At 41.2% G+C, this 21,959-nt stretch overlaps 1 protein-coding gene across 6 annotated transcripts in view; it reads left to right on the top strand.

The window, feature by feature from the left end:
- Window positions 1–21,959, top strand: part of LOC147012078 (voltage-dependent T-type calcium channel subunit alpha-1G-like) — a 283,844-nt gene that overhangs the window by 82,391 nt on the left and 179,494 nt on the right. For 5 of the 6 annotated variants that reach the window (XM_085858266.1, XM_085858267.1, XM_085858265.1 and 2 more), the window contains exons 3-6: window positions 16,012–16,123; window positions 16,671–16,804; window positions 18,363–18,460; window positions 19,893–20,052. In XM_085858266.1, the coding sequence (XP_085714392.1) occupies window positions 16,012–16,123; window positions 16,671–16,804; window positions 18,363–18,460; window positions 19,893–20,052 (504 nt within the window). The remainder of the gene's footprint in view (window positions 1–16,011; window positions 16,124–16,670; window positions 16,805–18,362; window positions 18,461–19,892; window positions 20,053–21,959) is intronic. The other variant, XM_085858268.1, reaches the window with a different exon arrangement.

The following is a 21,959-nucleotide window of genomic DNA, read 5'->3' as shown; positions in this document are numbered from 1 at the left end:
TGTATTGATGTCCATGGTGGTCACACATTATATAGGCATTTCTGCCAATGTACACGTCTCTTCGATAATTATTTGCCAATTTCCACGCTCATTTCAGCCAGCCATCTTGTTTTCACAGAACAACTGAACTTTGGCTTCAACTAGCATGTTTGTTTATGGAATGTACAGATCTATGTACTTGGCCTCTTCTACCAGAATATGATCATGTTTTAATGCACTTTACCCAGTGCACCCACCACTCCAACTCCAATGCAGAGGAAAAACAATACATGATAACTTTTGCTGCTTAATTTATTTTGTCAGGAGTGTATTTCACACACCTTTAAAACTTATTGTTGTGTCTGGATTTTCTATTTATTTGGAGATTGCTTGTAACTGAGCTTATATCTACACTATAAAAGTGAATTTGTATATTTGTATGTTACCTCTGCCACATAAGGTGAGCAGAGGTTATGTTTGCACCCCTGTTTGACTGTTTTTCTGAAATCAGGATATCTCAAAAAGTTATGGATGGATTCGGACGAAACTTGGTGAATAACTTGGATAGGCGACAATAACAAGCCGATTAGATTTTGGTTATGGTACAAATGCAGATCTGGCCTATCAGTGGGCTACAAAATGTAAACTGTTCAGCTTGGCGGAGGTATGCACTCCACCAAGTTCTAGTTTATTACTTGGCGAATTTTCACCAAGTATGTTGGTCTGTAGCATCTGTCACACGATTTTTGTCCACAGTTTTGAAGAAATCGTTTTTTGTATGTATAGTTTACTGGCCAAGGAGAGCAACGTGCATTCTTGGTCAGGATCCGGATACAATCATTTTTTCAGTGATTCTTTACCATTTAATGATATGGCCAAAATGATATATAGCAAGATATCTCAAAATGTTATGGATGGTTTCCAATAAAACGTGGTCGACAGGTTGGGTATGTGACAAGGATGAATCGATTCGATATTGATGAAGATCCGAATCCGGATCCAGATATGAGAATTTTCTTTTTCTTAATTGATTCTTCACCATTGAGAGATCGGGCCAAAAACGATATACTTTATAACATGATATCTCAAAAAGTTAGGGACAGATTCAGATGAAACTTGGGTAGGTGACAAGAACAAACTGATTCGATTTTGGTTCAGGTGCAGATTCATATCCGACCTATCAAATTGAACCTAATTTTGCATGTTGCCTAAGAGTACCCCAAGTATGGTTTCTGTCTGTGTGGAATATCTGGGGGAGGGGGTTCAGGGTGGGGGGCAGACCCTAATTCTTTCAATGTAAATATCTATCATATCACGCCTCCCAGTGGTATCCGGGATGACAAATCATCAGCTTCTTATTTGAAGAAAGTTCAAACATCTTCATAATATGCATTGCAGTGATGTTGAAATCTTAGTGAGAATAATTTGAAATTTTCAAAATATTTAATTTCACTCATTTTAAGTGAAGGTTCAAACCAAAGCATCCAACACTGAGCTTCGTAATGAAGCGGATGTGATTTTTGCTTGCACCAGCTACGGTATATGCAGCAAGAAATGGTTGAAGAAGGAGATGTTAGCTAACTTCCAAGCAGATGGAAGATAACCTCGGGCAAATGATAGAGTGAATAGTGTGGTGTTCTGGTATAAGGGAGATCGTCTCAAGGATTGATGTGGGAAGGATGAAGACAAAGGGTGAATGAAGGAGAGAAGGCAAATGCCAGGTTGATGTGCTGTTGTGATGTGGAGTTTGATTAAAGCCTGGCTGAAACGAGCAATGTTTCCTTGTGTGGAAGAACATTATAAATAGAGCAGAATGTTTGTGAAGTTCAACATGCCGTCTTTTGATTAAATTCATCAACAAAGCGACATTCGGAGCATATGATCGACCGAGTGCCAAAATTTTTAGTCTTACAAGGTATTTGTGGCACACAAAATGCAGCACAAAAAAGGTTTTATGTAATTCAGAATAAAAATGAATGTTATTTCTTTTTAGCATAGCCTGTATGTACATGGACTGTGTATCAACTTATATTGTCTTTTATGAAAGATAATGTTCCCAAGTAAGGTCCCAAGGAACGTAACTAGCCTTTATACATGGGTTCCTGTGGGACAAATGGATTCGCTTTAAGTCACACACTTTCCAGGAATGCACCCCCGATGTTAACCGGGGCCAAAATGTATTCCATTCTCCAATGCTCGTAGATTACGAGTTTAGTTTTTAACCCAGACACTCCACACCTTGGGCACCCTCATCTTGCTAACTCAGAAATATATGGATGCTATTCACATCAAGCATGCAAGAGGTAGGTGCAGTCTCTCTGGGCATTCCTGAGCATTTGGTGTAATCTCTTACCATCCCCGCTGACGAAGGTTCCTGCTAATGGGATAGTCTTCTCTTTGGGTAGTGAATCATTCATTGATGCACAAAAGCAGTACATTGTCCTGGATGGTATTCTTTTTTTTTTCGGGCTCTTTTCTTGGAAGTTGGTGTCCCTTGGGGCAGCATCTCTAATATCTCATTTACATCAGTGACCTCCCTGGAAAAACCTCTCTTTTTTTGTGCCCAAAGCACCGGAGGCAATGTATTTTTGGGTTATCTGTATGTGCATCCATCCGTCCGTCCCTCCATGTTCAATTTTTGTTGCAGCAATAACTTGTAAACCACTGAAGGGATTTTGACCAAACTTGGTACAGGTATGTACTATGATACAAAGGTGAACTGATAAGATTTTGAGGCAAAGTTCAAAGCTCATGTGACCTTTTGGTGAAAGTAGCAGATTTTCATGACTGCAATAACTTGTGAACCACTGCAGAGATTTGAACCATACTTGACACACTAATGGACGAACCCAACGATAAACTGATTCAATTTTTTATTGAACATGATCAAAGTTCAAAAGTCGTGTACCCTTTGAAAACCATTTTACAGGCCATAACTTAGAAGCATCTGTATATATATATATATATATATATATATATATATATATATATATATATATATATATATATATATATATCTCTAGATATATATATCTCTATCTCTATCTCTATCTCTATCTCTATCTCTATCTCTATCTCTATCTCTATCTCTATCTCTATCTCTATCTCTATCTCTATCTCTATCTCTATCTCTATCTCTCTCTCTATCTCTATCTCTCTCTCTCTCTCTCACTTTCTCTCGCTCCCTCTCTCTCTCTCTCTCTCTCTCTCTCTCTCTCTCGTCGTTGGTGAGTTGTGCATGGGTGTGGCGTCATGGCGGCTTCGTGTGTGCAGCCGTGAGTACTCTGTTGTGTTGTTGTCGTTCCTATCCCCATTTCATTTCCCTCTGTATCACTGTTCGTGTTTGTGGAGTTTCCCCCCCCCCGTTTTCCCTTCCTGCTGAGACGAGAGAGAGGGAGAGCGCGCACGGTAGGTGCTTTGTGGGTTTTCCTTGAAACCTTCGGTTTCCGGGCCTACTTTTTCATCTGCCTTGTTTTCATAGACCTGCCGTTTATCGGTGATTTAGCTTCTTCCTTATACTCTTCTTTTTCCTTATATTTTCATTCTTTATTTTATTTTACCTTCGCCTGCGAACTCTGCTCGTGACAGGTCTTTGCTTCCTTTGTTTTCAGCTATGGCAAACAGTCGTTTGCAGAATGGCGTTTACGAGTCACTTACTCGCAAAAATGCGGTGATAGTTCGTCCACCCGACGGAGTTCGGGTCGAGGACGTCGTGACGGGCTTGGGAGAACTCGTTAGTTTCGAAAATGTGTTGGCAGCTTCAAAGATGAACCAACGAGTTGTTGTTTTTCTTTCCGAGGAGCGCTACGTCGCTCAGGCGGTTGAAACCGGTTTGTCTTTACCGCCAGATATTTTCGTTAACGTTAGTATGTTGGACTCACCGGCGGTGAAAGTCACTTTATCAAATTTGCCACCTTTCATTAAAAGCGAACAGATCTTGTCCGTTTTAAAACAGTTTGGCACGGTGGTGTCAAAAATCTCCATGATTCCTTTTCGTTTGCGTTCGGATTCCACAGTCCGCCATATTATGACCTTCCGGCAGCACTGTTACATGGTGTTAAAAAACAACGCTCAATCGCTCAATGCCTCAGCTACGTTGGTAGTTGAAAATCGAAATTACCGAATGTACATTGCAACAGAGACAATGACGTGTTTCACGTGTGGTGCCTTCGGACATTTAAAAGGTGCTTGCCCGAAGTATATATCCGGTGGCACATCTAGACAGTTAGGAACAAACGCCGATCCTAGTGGCACATCTAGAGTCGATATTAGTAATAATAATGGCACGTCTGCAACGGGAGATCGACCTTCAGATTCGGGCGCGGAAACCGATAATTCCCCGGCTGATGACGCCGGTTTTATCACTGTGTCCTTCAAGAGGAATTATAAAAGAGGAAGCGGAAGTGAGGACACACAGGCGAGCTGTTCGAAAAAGATAGCACCGTCGAGTGAACGTAATGTTTCTATCTTAGAAACAGAAGCTCCTGCAGCTGGTCCTCTGCTGCAGAACAGGTTCAGTGTGTTCGCTGAAAAGGGAGGAGACGTTTCCGTTCATTCCTCTCACGAACAAGGACCGAGCGCAACGCCCCAAGATGTTTTGGTCACCACCCCGGTCACTGACATTAAAATCAAGAACCACGAACCTGCTCTCGTCGCGCGCCCTGCTGAGGACGAAGTGTCTGAGGTAATGGAGGAGGAAGAAGTAACAGCCCCAGAGGGAGAGTGCGAAGCCTCTGATACAAAAACGGTAATCCCTGTTACGGTCTTTAAAACTCCCGCTGTGGAAACAGCTTCACCTTTAACAGAAGACGATTTTCCCGTTGTGAGAGCATTGACTTCAGTGTGTGAGGAGAAAAATAAAAACCATTCGGATTACCACTCAGATGGGGCCTCGTCGTTTGCCTCCAGTGCTGGTAGCGAGGTCTGGAATGACCCAGCAATAGCCAAGGAACTGGAGGGTGATGATGATTTATCACCCATGGAAATTCTCCAGTTTCTTCAGGACACTTTTAGAAAGAAAAACGTTAAGATTATAACCTTCTTCCCAAACCTGTCTGGCTTTATAACCTCTTCAAGACGTCTCCTCCTCAAGGCTGAACAACTTGGTGTGACTGAGTCACAAGTATTTCGCCTTAGGAAGTGTGTATTGAAAGCTCGGAAAGAGCTACAAGCACAACCCAACTTCCTTTTACCTGACAAACCCTCCCTACCTACACCATGACCTTCTCTATTGTAACTTTAAATATAAATGGGGGACGTTCACCCCTGCGCAAAGCTCAGGTAAAGTTGCTTGTCGAGCAAAAGATTTTGATGTTGTTCTTTTGCAAGAGACAAGATGTAGCTCTTCGTGCTCGAGCGAATGGACTCGCATCATGAAAGGACAATGGTTCTTTAGTAGCTTGACCTGTCCTCGTGCTGGAGTGGCTATTTATTTAAATCCTTCTTTCTGTCCTGAAAATGTCACTTTCAATTTAATTTCAAATTTCAAACAAATTTCAGTTAATTTCCTCTGTCATGGTTATAAACACACTTTAATAAATGTATATTCACCCTTTACGAGCACAGAAAGACTAGTTTTCTTTACACAGTTAGAAATGTTTCTCGCACACCTTGTTTTTGATGGTCTTGTTTGTCTGTGTGGGACTTTTCATTGCACATTGTATCCCACCCTTGATCGTAATGGAGAAGAGCCCCACCCACCAAGTACGGCACCCTTAAAGAGGGCTTTGTCCAAATTCTCCCTTATGGATGTATGGAGACTCCAGAACCCATCTGCACGACAATACACGTGGTGCCGATGTGCAAATGGCCGGCTATCTCTTGCAAGGATAGACAGATTTTACATCAATAATGACTCTTTAAATGTCATCGACCATGTTGATATCACCCCAAGTGGCTTTTCGGACCATCACATGGTTGTTCTTCATATACTTTCCCCGGTTCGAAATCGTGGCACTGCCCATTGGACCTTCACTGCAAGTCTTCTGCAAGATGACGCTTTTCCTGTCGCCTTCCGAGCCTTTTGGGAAGTTTGACGACTACAGAAGCCTTCCTAGTCCTGCCTCGCACAATGGTGGGACAATGCGAAAACCCATATCAGGACCTTTTGCCAGCAATATAGCTCCTTTTGTACCAAGAATGAATCTGCACTGCAATCTCTAATTGCTAAAGAAATATTGTCTCTCCAGTCAAGCCTTCAAACTCCCAGGACTGAAAGGACTAGTTCTCTACTAACAACGAAGAAAGCCCTCCTCGCTCAACTCTGTACAAAACAAGCCAGAGGGGTTCTAATAAGGCTGTGAATGGAGAACTACAGCTTTATCGATGCTCCTTCCAAGTTTTTTTTTTTTTTGCGTTAGAAGCGCAAAAAAAGAGAAACCAGCAAATAACTTCACTGCGGGCACCAGGAGGCCGAGCAATACACAATCCAAAAGACATTAGGAGCTTGACCAAACAATACTTTTCTGACTTGTATTGTGCCAGAAACACTAAGGAAGACATGATTCGTTCCTTAACCACCTCTTTGCCCACCTTGTCTGAATCTGCATGTCAAAAACTTGACAAGGAAGTGACTCTTGACGAACTTTCTATTGCTTTGCAAACTTTGCCCACAGGTAAAGCTTCTGGACTTGATGGAATCCCTGCAGAGTTTTACAAAGCCTTCTGGGATTTGTTGGGACCTGAGCTGCTTGACCTCCTGGTTGATAGCCTACGGTCAGGCTTGTTACCACTTTGCTGTCCCAGGGCCACACTCTCTCTCATACCTAAGAAAGGAGACCTCCAGCAACTTAAAAATTGGTGTCCCATTTCGCTCCTCTGCACGGAGTACAAGATTTTCTCGAAAGTTCTTGCCAACCGCCTCAAACCTTTGATTGAGGAGATTGTACACCCCGATCAATCTTATTGCATTCCTAAAAGGGCAATACATGATAGTATTTTTATTGTCCGTGACATGGTCGATATTTGTATTGCTGAACATAGAAATGTTGGTCTGGTGTTTTTAGACCAAGAAAAAGCTTTCGACACAATTGATCATTCTTATCTCTTTGCTGTTTTACGGGGGTTTGGTTTTAAGGAAAATTTTACTTGCTATATCAAACTATTGTATAATAATATTTTTAGTGTGCTCAAAGTAAATAACATCCTAAGTCAGCCTTTCCCTGTTACCAGAGCTATCCGTCAAGGGTGCCCCCTGTCTGGCCTTCTTTACTCCCTATCATTTCAACCTTTACTACATCGTTTACGCACGCGGCTACAAAGGTTTTATCCTCTGCCGTTAGAAAATCCCGTAAAGCCATTGCTTATGCGGATGATCTCTGTGCAATTGTGCACTCAGATGACGATGTTCGTGCTTTGGTTGAGTCTGTCAAGGAATTTAGCCTGGCTAGCTCGACTAAAGTTAATATGGAAAAGAGCAAAGCTTTTTATTTAGGTCCACAGAATGAGACTCCCCCTCCAACCCTGCCAGGGTAGTTTGAATGGACCAATGAAGGAATACACTACCTCGGTGTCTTTCTTGGAATTCCAGTTTTTATTTAAAAAACTGGGAATCGCTGATTACCAAAACTGAGCAGCGGTTAACAAAATGGAGGGGACTATTGAAGCAGCTTTCCTACCAGGGTCGTACTCTAGTCATTAATAATCTTGCGGCATCAATGCTATGGCATGTTTTTAAGGTACTGCAGGCCCCAGCTTTTATCCTAAGAAAACTTCAAAGTCTTTTTGTGGACTTTTTCTGGGGGGGAAAGCACTGTCTCCGGCCAGGAATACTAAGCCTACCGACTACAGAGGGTGGACAGGGGCTAATAGAGGTAACTAGCAAAGTGATGGCTTTCCGCCTCCTATCAGCACGAAAGCTTCTATACTCCGACGTCCCATGGAAAGCCTTTGCCCATTGCTTGCTTAAGCAAGCTGGGAAACTTGTCTATGGTGACGAGCTCTTTCTTCTTAACATGAAGCACGTGGATATGACATCGGTCCCCCTTTTTTACCGAAGCATGCTGGAAGCATGGCAGGCTGTTTCTTTTCGCCGTGATACCAGTGCTTACTCCCTTCATATGTTTTTAAAGGAACCAATATTTTTAAATCCTTTTTTAATGGGGTCTGCAGTGACAGATCTTTTATGCAAAAGTTTATTGATGTTGGCGTTACCAGAGTTGAACACCTCAGGAACCCCCTTGTACATCGATGGAAGCCAGCTGCTGACATTTCCGTGGCCACCAGTGTGAGGTCCATCAGAGTTATTGGCAGAATTTTCTCTGTGATCCTGCGGACCTTTAAGCAAACCGGGTTAAAATGGGACCCAGACATTGAAGATGCCGTCCATCTTTCCCAATGTCCTTTCCCAAATCTGTTAATTTTATCTCAAAGTTTTATGCCCTTTAACCGGATGGAGAAATCCTATGTGTTCTCACCCTTTTTCCTGACAAACCTGCAGAGCCACAAGCTCATTGGCGAGTGCTGCTTCAAGCTAACCGTTCCACTACAATAAAATGGCAGGTGATGTACAGAGAACCTATTGTCAAGCGCTCGGGCGATCTGCAGTGGCGGCTGGCGCACAGCATCCTGCCCTGCAACGTCCTGTTCCACCATATATGTCCTGAAAACTCGGAATTGTGCCCCTTTTGCAACACCCCGGAGACCATTTTTCACATTTTCATTGAATGTTCAAGGTTGGCCTCGCTTTTTGGAATCATGTCACGTGTGATCCGGGGGCTCGGTTTGTCTTTTACACATTGTGTTTTTATATTTGGTTTTAATGTCTTGTATCAATGTAAAAATTAATGTCTTTTAGCAAACTTTTTGTGTTCTGAAGCAAAACTTGCCATTTATTTATCGAGGAAGCGAAAATTGCAGAACACTGATGTTTAGCTGATGACGTCTTAACTATTTTTAAAGCATTGGTTACGTTGCTTGTTCTTTTTGAGTTTGAAACTCAAGATCCTGCTTTATTTAAAAACCGGTGGTGTGTGAAACAATCCTTATGTAACATGGTTGGTGGTGCTCCAAGAATCAATTTATAAATTTAATATTACCTCTTTGTTACCCCTTCCTTTCCTAGTTATTTATTTTGATGCTTGTACGAACATACTTCACCATGTGAAACTTGAATTTTCTCGTAACAAAGGGGGGAAGTCTCTCTCGCTCTCTCGCTCTCTCGCTCTCTCGCTCTCTCGCTCTCTCTCTCTCTCGCTTGGCATGCACGTGCAAACGCAAGGGGCTGTTGAGTCTCCGGCGGTACGTGTGGAGCCTGTGTTGCTTTCTCTCTTCTTATCATCTTCTTCTCCTCTCTCTAATGTATTTTTTGGGGGTGTTCCTTGTGTATAAACTTATCAATGCTTTATCGATTACTTGAAAATTGAATTGGTTTCTTCTCTTCTTTTTTTCCACTCTTGTATATAATCTTTTGCTTTGTTGTATTGAATTTTTATCCTTTATACTTTTTTAAATAAAAGGACATAAAAGTCTCTCTCTTTCTCTCTCTTTCTCTCTTTCTCTCTCTTTCTCTCTCTTTCTCTCTCTCTTTCTCGCTCTCTCTCTCGCTCTCTCTCTCGCTCGCTCTCTCGCTCTCTCTCGCTCGCTCTCTCTCGCTCGCTCTCTCTCGCTCGCTCTCTCTCGCTCGCTCTCTCTCGCTCGCTCTCTTGCTCTCTCTCTCTCTCTCGCTCACTCGCTTTCTCTCACTTGCTTTCTCTCTCGCTCGCTCGCCCTCTCTCTCGCTCTCTCTCGCTCTTTCTCTCTCTTTCGCTCTCACTTTCTCTCCCCCCTCTCTCTCTCAAGCGACCTTTAATTTTTCATGTGACCTTTAATTGTGATCAAAATAACAGTGGGTTGACATCGAACACGAGCAGAGGCATATCATCATTAATGTGTGACTTTCAAAAGGAAGTAATCCACCCTAAAATGCTCAGTACACATGTGCAGAAACCGAAGGAAACTACCGAGTTTGGAGCAAAATAAAATCGATTGTGTGTCCGTGATAGGGATTGTTACCTGAAATGGCTCACCAAGCTTCTGAAAGAAGCAAAACATACTTGGAAAAGTATGGGAGAAAATCGGCTTTGTCCCTGCACAATTAAAGACTTGGAGAACTTTCTCAGCTCGCCAAACGGGTTGCTGCTTGTACTAGTCCAGCGGAAATGTGAAAAAGCATGTTGTGGCATCATTATGAAGTTTTTTTTTGGTTGATTCATCATCTCTGAGCTATCCTGAATCAGAATCAGCCAGGTGCCAGACTCACACCCTTGAGGAATGTTTTTTTAGAGGTGAAAAATAAAATGGCCACCACCGACTTTCGATAAATTCTGTTTTGGGCTATATCTTCACTTCTAATGCACTTACAAACACAATTTTGGTGTCTACTACTATGTTTTCATGGTCAAGGAATTGGATAATGATAAATTTGAAGGTGTATATATAATACCTGTCTCATATTTTCAAGATGGCCACCATTTTAATATGAAAAATGGCTATTTTGCAGTTCCACTGATCACTTTGAGTAAGAAATTGAATTTGATGAGCCCTCAAATATTAATACTACAAACAATAATAGTCAATGACAGCTGAAGTAACTTACTTGCAATGATAAATGAATTGATGATGATATTGGAATATGATTTTTACACAAATATATCCGGATACATGTGGATAGTTGACGATGACTTTGGGTTATGTCTTAAAGTAAGTATGTACATGTATATGATTTTGAAATTACCTTTTATTTTTAGGCAAACAAATATTAACTTTGTTAAGGATGCAATGTTCTACATTATGTTAATCTTCGTCATCATCGTCGTGATTAGCAGCAACTGCCCTTGTCTGTTCGTTACAACAGTCTGATCCAGCATTACAAATGCAAAACATCGAATATGACATCTGTGCTGCTACACAACCACACCTCCTGGTGGAACATGGCCGGCTGGTGGGGCGGGCATCAGATCCACACGTCAGATCCAGATCCGTCAGATCCACACAACAGCGTCAGATCGTCAGATCCACAAAAATATGGGGGGGCATCAGATCCACACTTGATCAGCAGCAGAATGGTGACTGGTGCAGCAGACACATCAGGTGGAAGTGTGGTTGGACACAACGTCGCACGGTCCTCGCCTTCTTGCCATCCATACTTGATGGGATCCAAGTTCGGAGGGTTTGACTGAGTGACCGATTTCCATATAATGACTTGATGATGAGCGCGATGTACAAGTTGAACAAAGGCATCATGTGATGGGGGCAACGACTTCAATTTCAGAGCAGAGGTAATCTTGGAGTTGGCCATCTTAGACTTCCACAACTGATACCGGTGTGTGGACATATCACCTTCGACTTTGGAACCATAACAGGCAGCAATGAAGGTAGTTGCCTCAGATATCATCTTTTCCTCGTCTGCTTCCAGCTGACCAAGGAAGGTGGGATGATGTCCGCCCATTAGTACCTTTCAGCGCTGTGGCCTTTCCAATGCCAAACAAATACGACACAGTATCGCATCCGGTCAGAGCATGTACAGCAGGCAGATATTTGGCGATGCTTTTGTGTTTCAGTGCTGTTTGGCGAATGTCTACATTTTCCCTCCCAACACACAGACTCTCCATGCTGACATCCACAGTCATCTTTTCCTCGAGGTAGAAATGAATCAACAGGACAAAGACATCTGTATCGTCGCAGACCACTTTGATGTGTGAGTCACCACTGACACCTGACACAATTCTAACTAAGTGATGGATGATGATGACATCTGCTTCTTCATGGTGTGTTTTCAGATCCTGTCTCTGGAGAGTGGAATTGTTCCATACTTGTACTGGTGTAGGCTCTTTTCTGGTGATCACCAGTTTAGTCTGGTTGTCCACACTGTGGGTCATCAGATACTGACAGATCAAATCGATCAGTTGTACTTTGTTGTTGGCTACATTTAGGACCACTTTTTGTGCTGGAAGTGTTGTGTGTAAGTTGAGTTGATGTTTTCGACTTGAATCATGACCTGCGCGACTGAATCTCGTCATTTGTTTCGTGTTGATTTTGATGTACCTGTCGAAAATCAGTTATACGTCACAATACTCCAGGTGGTATTTGATGGTTCCCATGAAGTTGATCACATAATCCTCAACTGTACCATTTGTGGGCCGATGTACAGTCCAGAACATGGCGCATCCATCAATGATGACAGCATCTGGAACACCTTGGATTCGACTTGATTGCTCAACTTGGAGTTTCGTCTTCAGGATTGCTTTCGACTGAGCCTGCATCGCACCGCTCTCATCAAACAAGGATTCTGGGACAGGGGACAGTTCGTAAGAGAGGACGTCCTTGATATCAATATCCCTGTATTGTTGGAGACATATGACTCGGGTGTCAATCAATTCGGTATCATATACTGGCCTTCCATCCAGCTTGATACTCTTTTTGGTCGAAGTCATCAGGGTCACTTTCTTGGTTAGTGTCTTGTTGAAGCTTGTTGGCCATTCAGATTCAAATTCCGCCATCTGTTTTCATCCAATCTTGAGAGAATCATCAACGTTTACCTTGTCTGTCACATGAAACATAGTCGTCGACACCAAAATTGTGTGTGTAAGTGCATTAGAAGTGAAGATATAGCCCAAAACGGAATTTATCGAAAGTCAGTGGTGGCCATTTTGTTTTTGACCTCTTAAAAAAAATTCCTCAAGGGTGCGAGTCTGGCAACCGGCTGATTCTGATTCAGGATAGCTCAGAGATGATGAATCAACCAAAAAACTTCATAATGACGCTAATGCATGCTTTGCCCTGAAATGGCTGTTTGGCATCTGGATTATACTGCAAACTCCCGAACATGTCGGCTGGTGCAAGGCCCGATTGGATGGGCGTGAGCGACACAACCCCCCTGACAAACACCTCCCAGTTAATCGACTGTGTATCTGGATTAGGTGCTTCTGAACACCGATGGGAAGGACATATCTGGGGCTTGTGAATGCACAAGATCAGTTTAATTTAATGATATTTACCATTAATCATGTTGGGAGGTGGGGTTGCGACAGGAACTGTGAGGGTTGTTATAAATATATTGTTTGTTTGGTTCTGGAGCTACAAGATAAATTACACTCGATTTTTGTATTTTTTGCTAAAAGTTTAAGAGTGTGTGTGTGTGTGTGTGTGTGTGTGTGTGTGTGTGTGTGTGTGTGTGTGTGTGTGTGTGTGTGTGTGTGTGTGTGTGTGTGTGTGTGTGTGTGTGTGTGTGTGTGTGAGTGAGATGGAATGCGCTAACAGGGAATGGTATGAACCTGCCACCTCTCATCCATGGATATTTTTCGTTTTCCGATATTTCCGTGCATCCAATTAGCATTCATGAACAGAACAATTATGGTTAACCATTTCGAAATTGCCACTCTTTTGTCTAAATGCTGAAAATTGTGTTAAAGAGATGATAATTTGAACTACACATTCGTGCTATTACTCGACTCGCGCAAAGGGCCTGGTAAGCAGAAATGAGTCACTGGAAGCCTACACAGCACATGCGCAAAAGGCCTCGATTGTATTTTCATGTCATTTTGAAAGTTCCGTGTTGCAGGATGGATTGCAAAAATTCCCCGTGAAGATAAATTGACATTGACAATATTTATAATTTGGTCAAAAAAAATAAATAAATAAACGATGTTGTGTGTAAAAAAAAAGAAAATTCATATATATATATATATATATGTATATATATATATATATATGTATATATATATATATATGTATATATATGTATATGTATATATATATATATATATATATATATATATGTATATATGTATATATATGTATATATATGTATATATATATATATATATGTATATATATATATGTATATATATATATATATATGTATATATATATATATGTATATATATATATATATGTATATATATATATATATATGTACATATGTATATGTATATATGTGTATATATATATATATATATATATATATATATATATATATATATATATATATATATATATGTATATGTGTGTGTGTAGTATTGACTTCAAAACAAATTAAAAATTGCTTCTAAATTCTTTCAAAACCACATTGTTGTGCAACATTGTGTCAAAAAGCGTTGACCTTACCATTTAATGTTTTATGTAACTCGAGCGTGAATTATTAATACAGGCGTGCCATACATGGTGCTGACAGCATCGCTCAAAGATGGTGTCCTCGCATTTGAGCTGTCTAGTCTGGGCTCGATATCCAACCTGACTAATGGCACTCACTGTACCTTGCATTGCTTCACAGACAGGCGTGGTGGTGCATCATTGAGCACACTGTCCATTGGAGAGGGTGATAAGCTGGCCGTCCTGTCCACTCACACTTTCTGGTGGGCTTCAAATATCACTTGTGCAGATGTACACCATTCAAATTCCTTTGGTGACTGCCACTTGGATAGGCAACGGCAAACAACCTGGTGTACTGTATTTTTTTTTAAACTTCTCGACTGCTTCGGCTGCACTGATGCTTTGAAAAGAGCATGAAACATTGCATTTGATACTCCAGAGGTCAAACTTCTGTCAATTGGCAAATTTCCATTATTTTCATCAAAACTGGTTGACATTTTGATTTTGAATTTTTTTTTTATTTCCAGCTGATACCTTGAAGATATATATATATATATATATATATATATATATATATATATATATATATATATATATATATATATATCACTAGACAGGTGAATATATGGGTGAAGAGCTGGAAAGACAGCCTTGAGGTATGCACACCCGCCTCTGACCCGTCTATTCATGTTTTTGAATCTCAGCCCAGCTGTATATTGTCACTCTGGTGTTTTGGCTGTGGTGCTATTCATTGTGGGCACCATCCCTCAGATGGATGTTAAACTGGGCGTCAAGTCTCATAGCCTTAGTTGGTGGATGTTAAAGATCTCACGGTATCCTTTGCAAAGAGTAGATGAGCTATCGCCGGCACAATGGTCAAATTACAAGTTCCTCCCTGCACTGTATGCTTGGTGTTGGCTTAATGGTTAGGTTGGTGGGCTTTGGATCCAAGGGTCCCGAGTTCAAATCCCACTCAGCTGTTGAATTAATACCAGGTGTGGTTAACTCAGCCTGTTGTCCTTCCGAGGTCGGCAAAATGAGTGCCAGCATGCTGGTATACTGTGTCGGAGTGGCGACCCGTCTCGGATTGTGCCCAATCGCCAAGGAGACTGCTGAGGCAGCACCAATGCTCTGCACAGAGTATGGTCCCAATCTCCTCTCCTCTCCTGCACTGTAGGTTGCATGTTGGTCTGGCCTTCTTGGAGGTTCCTTGACACTAGGTTACACCTCTTTTGCTCCAATAAAGTATTAATGTTTAAAAATGTCAGCTTCTTCTTGCTTCCCATGGCAGTTGGCAAACCTCAATTAGTCCTGTTGATTTCATCCGTTATCCTACGTGTCTGCCGAATCACATCGACACTAGCCGTCATCATTAGCATGACTAGTTCTTCATTCCACACCAGGTTCCACTGCTTGTTATGTTGGAGTGTGGTTACTGTCTGGGCAGCAGCTTCTGCACTATACACAAATTGACCAAGAAGTTTGCATGTTTCATGTGACTGGCCACCTTTGGATACAAAGGATAACCAACACATTTAAGGGTGATTTTTCGATGAATGATGAGAAGAAAAAAACTTTCTTTTGTGCAATATTTCGTTTGAAAACATTTATTATTGTTGTTATTATTATTATTTTTGCATGTTTAGAAGTACAATATTGAATTATTTTTCCACCTCTTTCATTAATCCTTACTTCATACACTGCTTGCTTTCCTCCAGTTTTTTATTTTTATTATAAGGTATTATTTTACCAGTATTATAAAAGGGCAGATTGAATTTATTGTTTTATTTTATTCAGCAAGTCATAATATACACGTGACTATCATCACATGAACAACATATCATATCTGGATGGGTTCAGTTTTACTGATCCAGCTCAGCTTGAAAACGCATTGTCTTGTGAATGGATGCTCATCAATTCTCTAGCTGTTTATCAACCCTGCTATCCTTGACCCTGAAACATCACGTGGTTCGAGAGGGTCAGTGTTATGGTCATTGTTCTCAACTGCCTCACCCTTGGGATGTACCAGCCATGTGAGAACATTGGGTGTAATAGCCAGCACTGCAAAATGCTTAAGGTAGGTCATACATCTCTTCTGCCCTGTATATGATTATTTTTTCTATATCTATACCACACATGTATAGTGATGAAAAGCCTTTATCGATTGCATTTCATCAATAACGATATATAAGTACCTCCTACAACCAGAACCGACATCCAAGATCAAGGCTCATGAACTGACAGACAGTAGGGCAACAGGGATACAATCAATGTTTTTTAATCTGTCAGATCCATTTTTGCACCCAAGTAATGTTAATCATTTCATTGTGTATTTTTTAAAAAAAATGAAGCAATGACTACATCTGTGAATCCTCATGAAGTTTATCTTCAAGCTCCTTCCTGATCCTCGATAATGTTTGGAAAAATATTACTCCACTTGTCTGTAGCTTGTGTATGTTGTTGATCACTGACAGATAATGATTGTTGAAAATGGAAAGCAGTTGGTACTGATTAGAACATGATGCTCAGTAGTGGATTTGTGCTCTCTCTCTCTCTCTCTCTTTCTCTCTCCCTCTCCCCCCCTCTCTCTCTTTGTTTTTTTTATATATCTTTATCTCATTCAGATGCTGGACCATTTCATATTTGCTTTCTTTGCCTTGGAAATGTTTGTGAAGATGTTGGCACTTGGTGTATTTGGGAAGAAGTGTTACTTTGGAGATCCTTGGAACTGTCTCGACTGCTTCATTGTTTTAGCCAGGTAGGAATCATGTTCAAAAAGGCCCCAAAATTACTTCTGTGCTATGATAATAATAATAATGATTATTATTATTATTATTATACATTTTTGATATGCAGATTCATGAGTCTCAAATTGAAAAGAACTAATCTTTACTAGCGGGCACTCCCGCCCTTCGAGCAGTAGTGCCCCTTTTTTCCTTTTTTTTTTTTGCATACATAGTATAGCTCGTGGAAGAGCTGAACAGATCAGGACATAACACATAAAACAGGACGCAAAATACACACGCATGGGGTGGACAGATTGGACACAGAGGATGCATGAGGTGGATAAGATGTATACAGAAGGAAACTTAAAGGAGGGAAAACTGGAAATTTGGAAGGAGGGATTTGCGTGGAGTTATCGAGGGTAGAAAAGATCATCATTTTGGATTGGGAACGATCTGAGATGGTGCTGAACAGCTGTTTTCAAGACCTGGGGGGAAGAATGAGATTGAAGAGGATATGGAAGTTGATTCCACAGATGGAGAAAAAGAGGAAAAAATGAGTGAATGTGAACAGTGATTCTAGATTTAGGTAGTTTCACCAGAAGGGAATTGATGATGGACTGTGTGAGCCCTGCAGAAACCTGGGGGTGGGGAGGGGGAGGGGCAGGACAAAGCATGGAAAGAGCAGAGGGTGCAAGACCAGAAAGGAGGCGCTAGAAGACAGACACCACCAACCTGTTTGCGATGACGTAGTAATAGACCCATATAAACTCAGCTTCATCGCAGGAGATTCCAATAATCTTGAAGGATTTGGTTTCCACAGCGTCAAGCTGAGCAAGATGTGAGGTAAGGGAGCCAGCCAAAAGGGGAGAGCCGTACTCCATCAAGCTGCAGATGAAAGCCTTGTTGGTGGATAGGATTTCAGGTTTGCCAAGGAAGGACTTTGTATGATGGATGATTCCCAGTCGGTGACTGGCTTTGGAGGCCATCTTATAAATGTGGTTTGCCTGAGAAATGTGGTTGTTTCTCAGCCCACCTTCAGTGGGCAATGTGCTGCATCACAGTCTTGGAAATGTATTTTATAATTTTTGTAATTTTTGAAAGAAATTTTATTCAACCTTTTTTTTTTTAATGTTGAGGCTACAGGCACGGACTGAATAGTCCTCATCGAGGCCAAGCCTTAAATAATAGAACTGCATGAATAGAAGTGAGGAGGGAAAACGAGTGAGTAAGAAAAATGTATTATGAAAAGTATATGATGTTTGTTTGCAAGAAAGAGATATTAAAGCGAGCCTGGTAGCTGTAGTTTGAGTGAGACAGAAAGTAAGACCAGCAATCCTGACACTGAGAGTGTAAGATGGTTCTGGGCACCACCTTAATGCTCCTAAGTCAGAACGGTAGTACCACCCTGGGCGGTTGCTGTCTACAATATCTACTGCCTAAAATCAAGTCATACATGAAATAAAGGCAGATGATATATAATAGCGGCTACCATCAAAGGTGGCACTATTTCCGCTGCATGTCAATTTTTTCTACTGCATGTCACTTATAGAAGATTGTGGAAATTATAAAAATGTGTTTCTTTTTGTACAGCATGCTGGAGTACTCCCTGGATGTTCCAGATAAGAGCCTGTCAGCTATCCGCACTGTGAGGGTGTTGCGGCCTCTCCGGGCCATTAATCGTGTTCCAAGTACGTGGCTCATACATACAGCTTTCGTCATCATCACATAGCTTTGGTATATGGTGAATTTTACAAGCGCTTGTAGATTTTTGTTATTTATTTTCTGCTGAGTTCAGTCAGGTTTTGGATCAGACGTTTTATCCATAGAATAATGGTCATAGTACAAATAAATGATCTTGAATGGAAACAAATTTGAGCTTTGCCTCAGGCAATCAGTTCCTTTTGAAAAAAACGATTTGATGCAGTGTCAAGCTCAGCCACATCATGTCAGAGTGACTGGATCAGCCAAGAGAGAAGTGGCATTCAGTAGCAGTTTACAGTATTTATGGACCTCAATAGAATGGTATTGTTTGGTTCATTGCCATTCTTTCACCTTAAGCTAATGTTGAGAGTTAACAAGTATTTATTATGTCTGCAAATATGGCAGAATGTTTGATCCTCCCACACCATGCATATTCCAATCATGCTCCTTCACTCCTATCTCCTCCAAAACGTCTTTCCTTCTGTCTGCACTCTCTGATCACCCACTTACCTCCTCTCTCTCTTTTATCAATCTTTTGTCTTCTTTCTTTTCTCAATTTTAATTTTCTCACTCAAGCCCCTCTTCCTCCCACAGTGCACATAATAAATTTATTGCCCTTAATTGTGTCTTATGAGCATCGCTGTACTTCTACTGAAGAAGTGCAACTGAAAAACCTCTGAAGATGCATAGAACATATGCTCAATGATACAATTGTAAAATGGTTGTTTGGTTAGAGGTGTAATGTGTAAAAGCATCTGCTCTGCATCTTGGAGGTCAGCGGTTTGAACCCCATCTGAGTCAGACTCAAAGACTTAAAATGGCACGTAATCTATGTGTTGCTTCCTTTCTTGACACTCGCCATTTAAAAAAAATGATAGAGCAAGGACAAACAACCATAGGTTGGCAAACACAGTGCAAACTTGATGGATCTAATGGCTTCCTCCTGCATCAAAGTTCCTTGTAAGATAACTCGTATAATCCCTGTAAGAGAACTCGACCATAAACTATCACCTGGTGCTCTTAACAGGCACGGCATTCCACCTTAAAGTCTGTTGCCCCTCATAGGAGACGTTGATCTGGATATCCCTTCTGATAGCGTTTGCTTGTGGACATTAAACATGTCATGGCTATTGTGTGCTGATACCCTGGCCAAATTATAAGTCCCTTAATTATGGAGCGGAGGGGGAGAAGGGCCGTATCGCCAGAAATGATGCAACCAGCAGACGATGTAATTTATTCAGTATCGGTCTTATTGCATCATTCGTGCTGTTCGTGATGGCAAGACATGCAATTACAAACATATCATGAGCCACCCAATAATAAAGGGAACAGTCATGTCTGGATAAATGAGAACCATGACGAGGTGAAAGAACTCACACGTGTGAAACAGGAGTTGCAAATGGGGTTGGTGTGTTGCAGGCATGCGCATCCTTGTGACTCTTCTGCTGGACACCTTGCCCATGCTTGGGAACGTGCTGCTGCTCTGTTTCTTCATCTTCTTTGTCTTTGGCATTGTCGCTGTGCAGTTGTGGGCTGGTCTTCTTAGAAACCGCTGCTTCATGCCGGAGGAATACACTCGGTGGGTACTCTGCCATGGATCACGTTTCCCAGGCTTTTTTTTGATCATTAATATGATTCACATTTTCCCATCGCTTTTTAACCGTTAAATACATCAGACATTGGCAAATGATGACCATTAAATACATCTACAGACATTGGCATTATGGGTTATGAATTGACTTAACGGTTAAAATAATATTAAAGTTGTCTGTGTTGCATCAACGAAGCTTGCAGTGATGCTCACCTGTAGCCTATTGCCTTTCTAATATGCATTTTTAGATTATCTTTTAGGATTAGGTTTACTGGGAAAGCATTTGCTATTCGATTTTGGTGAAGATCTGGATCCGGATCCGGATGCGATAATTTTTAAAATTTGCAAGTGATTCTTCACTATTGAGAAATGGGGTCAAAACAATACATAACACATTATTTCAAAAAGGTTGTGGACGGGTTATGACAAAACATTTGTTGGATGAGTTGGGGAGGTGACAAGAACCAGCAGATTAGAGTTTGGTTCAGGTTCGGATGCAGATCTGGCCAATCAGTGGGATACAAAATGTAAGCTGTTCAGCCTGGCGGAGGTATGTTTTTAATTCGGGTACCAAGACCTATTCGGGTACCAATCGGGTACCTGCAAGGCTGGGTAACCTATTGTTTTTCTTCTGTTTATTTATTATTATTTTTGTTCCACCAGCAATTTTCGGGCTTTTTGGCTTTTAATTTCATTTTCTTTGCAACCGTTAGTCCGATCGACACAAAATTTTCACCGTAGTATGTATCTTTTTTGTGGAATATTTAATTGACAATGACGTCATACGTCACGTGGTCTGGGCGCCATCTTTGAAAAACTGAAAAACTTTGGACCTCTGTATCTCCAAAACCATACCATAGAAAAAATTGAAACTTGCCACAAGGCAAGAACTCCCCATGGGGAATAAGTGTGATTTTTAAATGACGTCATCGGTGAAGTGATATGCCAGTGAACATTCAACACGTAGGACGCTGCATCCAAAAAATTTGAAATTTCTTGCGCATCATCTACGCAACAAATCACGGAAGAAAAAAAAATATTATGATATCATAGGTCACGTGGTTCGGAAGCCATATTTTTTGAAAAAAATTATTTTAAAAAGCTTCTTCTCCAGAACGGTTGGTCAGATTGAGAAGAAGCTTCATACACTTATTCTCAAATATTAGGGGATATTACTTCGTTAATGAATAATTGCTCGGTCACATGGTTTGGCAGCAAAATTGGATTGAAGAAAATATTAAATAATGTTTTTTCTGGAACCACTTATCCTCTCAAAGCAAAACTTTGCAACTATCATCTAACGCAGTGGTTCCCAACATGTGGTATGCGAGGGCCTTCCAGGTGGTTCGCGAGCACTTTCGGGCTCAACCTTAAAAAAAATACAAAAATAACAAAAAAAAAAGTCTTTGACGAGACAGCAGATGAAGCACAAGGAATGCTTTCCTATGAACTTCTGGGTGACAATGGCCTCCTCTTACCCGACACTAGCCCGTCACGCTGTTCCCCAGCTACTGATTTTCCCCTCTACATGGAAGTGCGAGCAGGGGTTCTCAGCCATGATGACCATCAAGTCAAAGAGCCGGAACCATCTTGCTGCACCCGGGCATGTTCATTTGTGTGTTCTACTTGTGAATAAATTGATATCTTATCGAATTGAGTTTTTCTGGAACCAGGTGGTACGCGGCGACGGTATGGGACCTCCAAGTGGTACTCGATCAGAATAAGGTTGGGAACCACTGATCTAACACCATTGCTGCATATAGGGTAAAAATTATGACGTCACAAGTCATGTGGTTTGGTGGCCATCTTGCATAGAAAAACACACCTCTGATGAACACAAATCTTAACAAGCATGATCTCCTACACCACTAGAGGCAGAATATAAATTTATGATG

This window comes from Eptatretus burgeri, chromosome 15 (assembly GCF_056783735.1).
Source record: "Eptatretus burgeri isolate ZD-2024b chromosome 15, Ebu_testis_v1, whole genome shotgun sequence".
NCBI classification, from domain to species: domain Eukaryota; kingdom Metazoa; phylum Chordata; class Myxini; order Myxiniformes; family Myxinidae; genus Eptatretus; species Eptatretus burgeri.
Note: the sequence above shows the minus strand (reverse complement) of the source record. Positions and strands in the feature narration are given on the sequence as shown.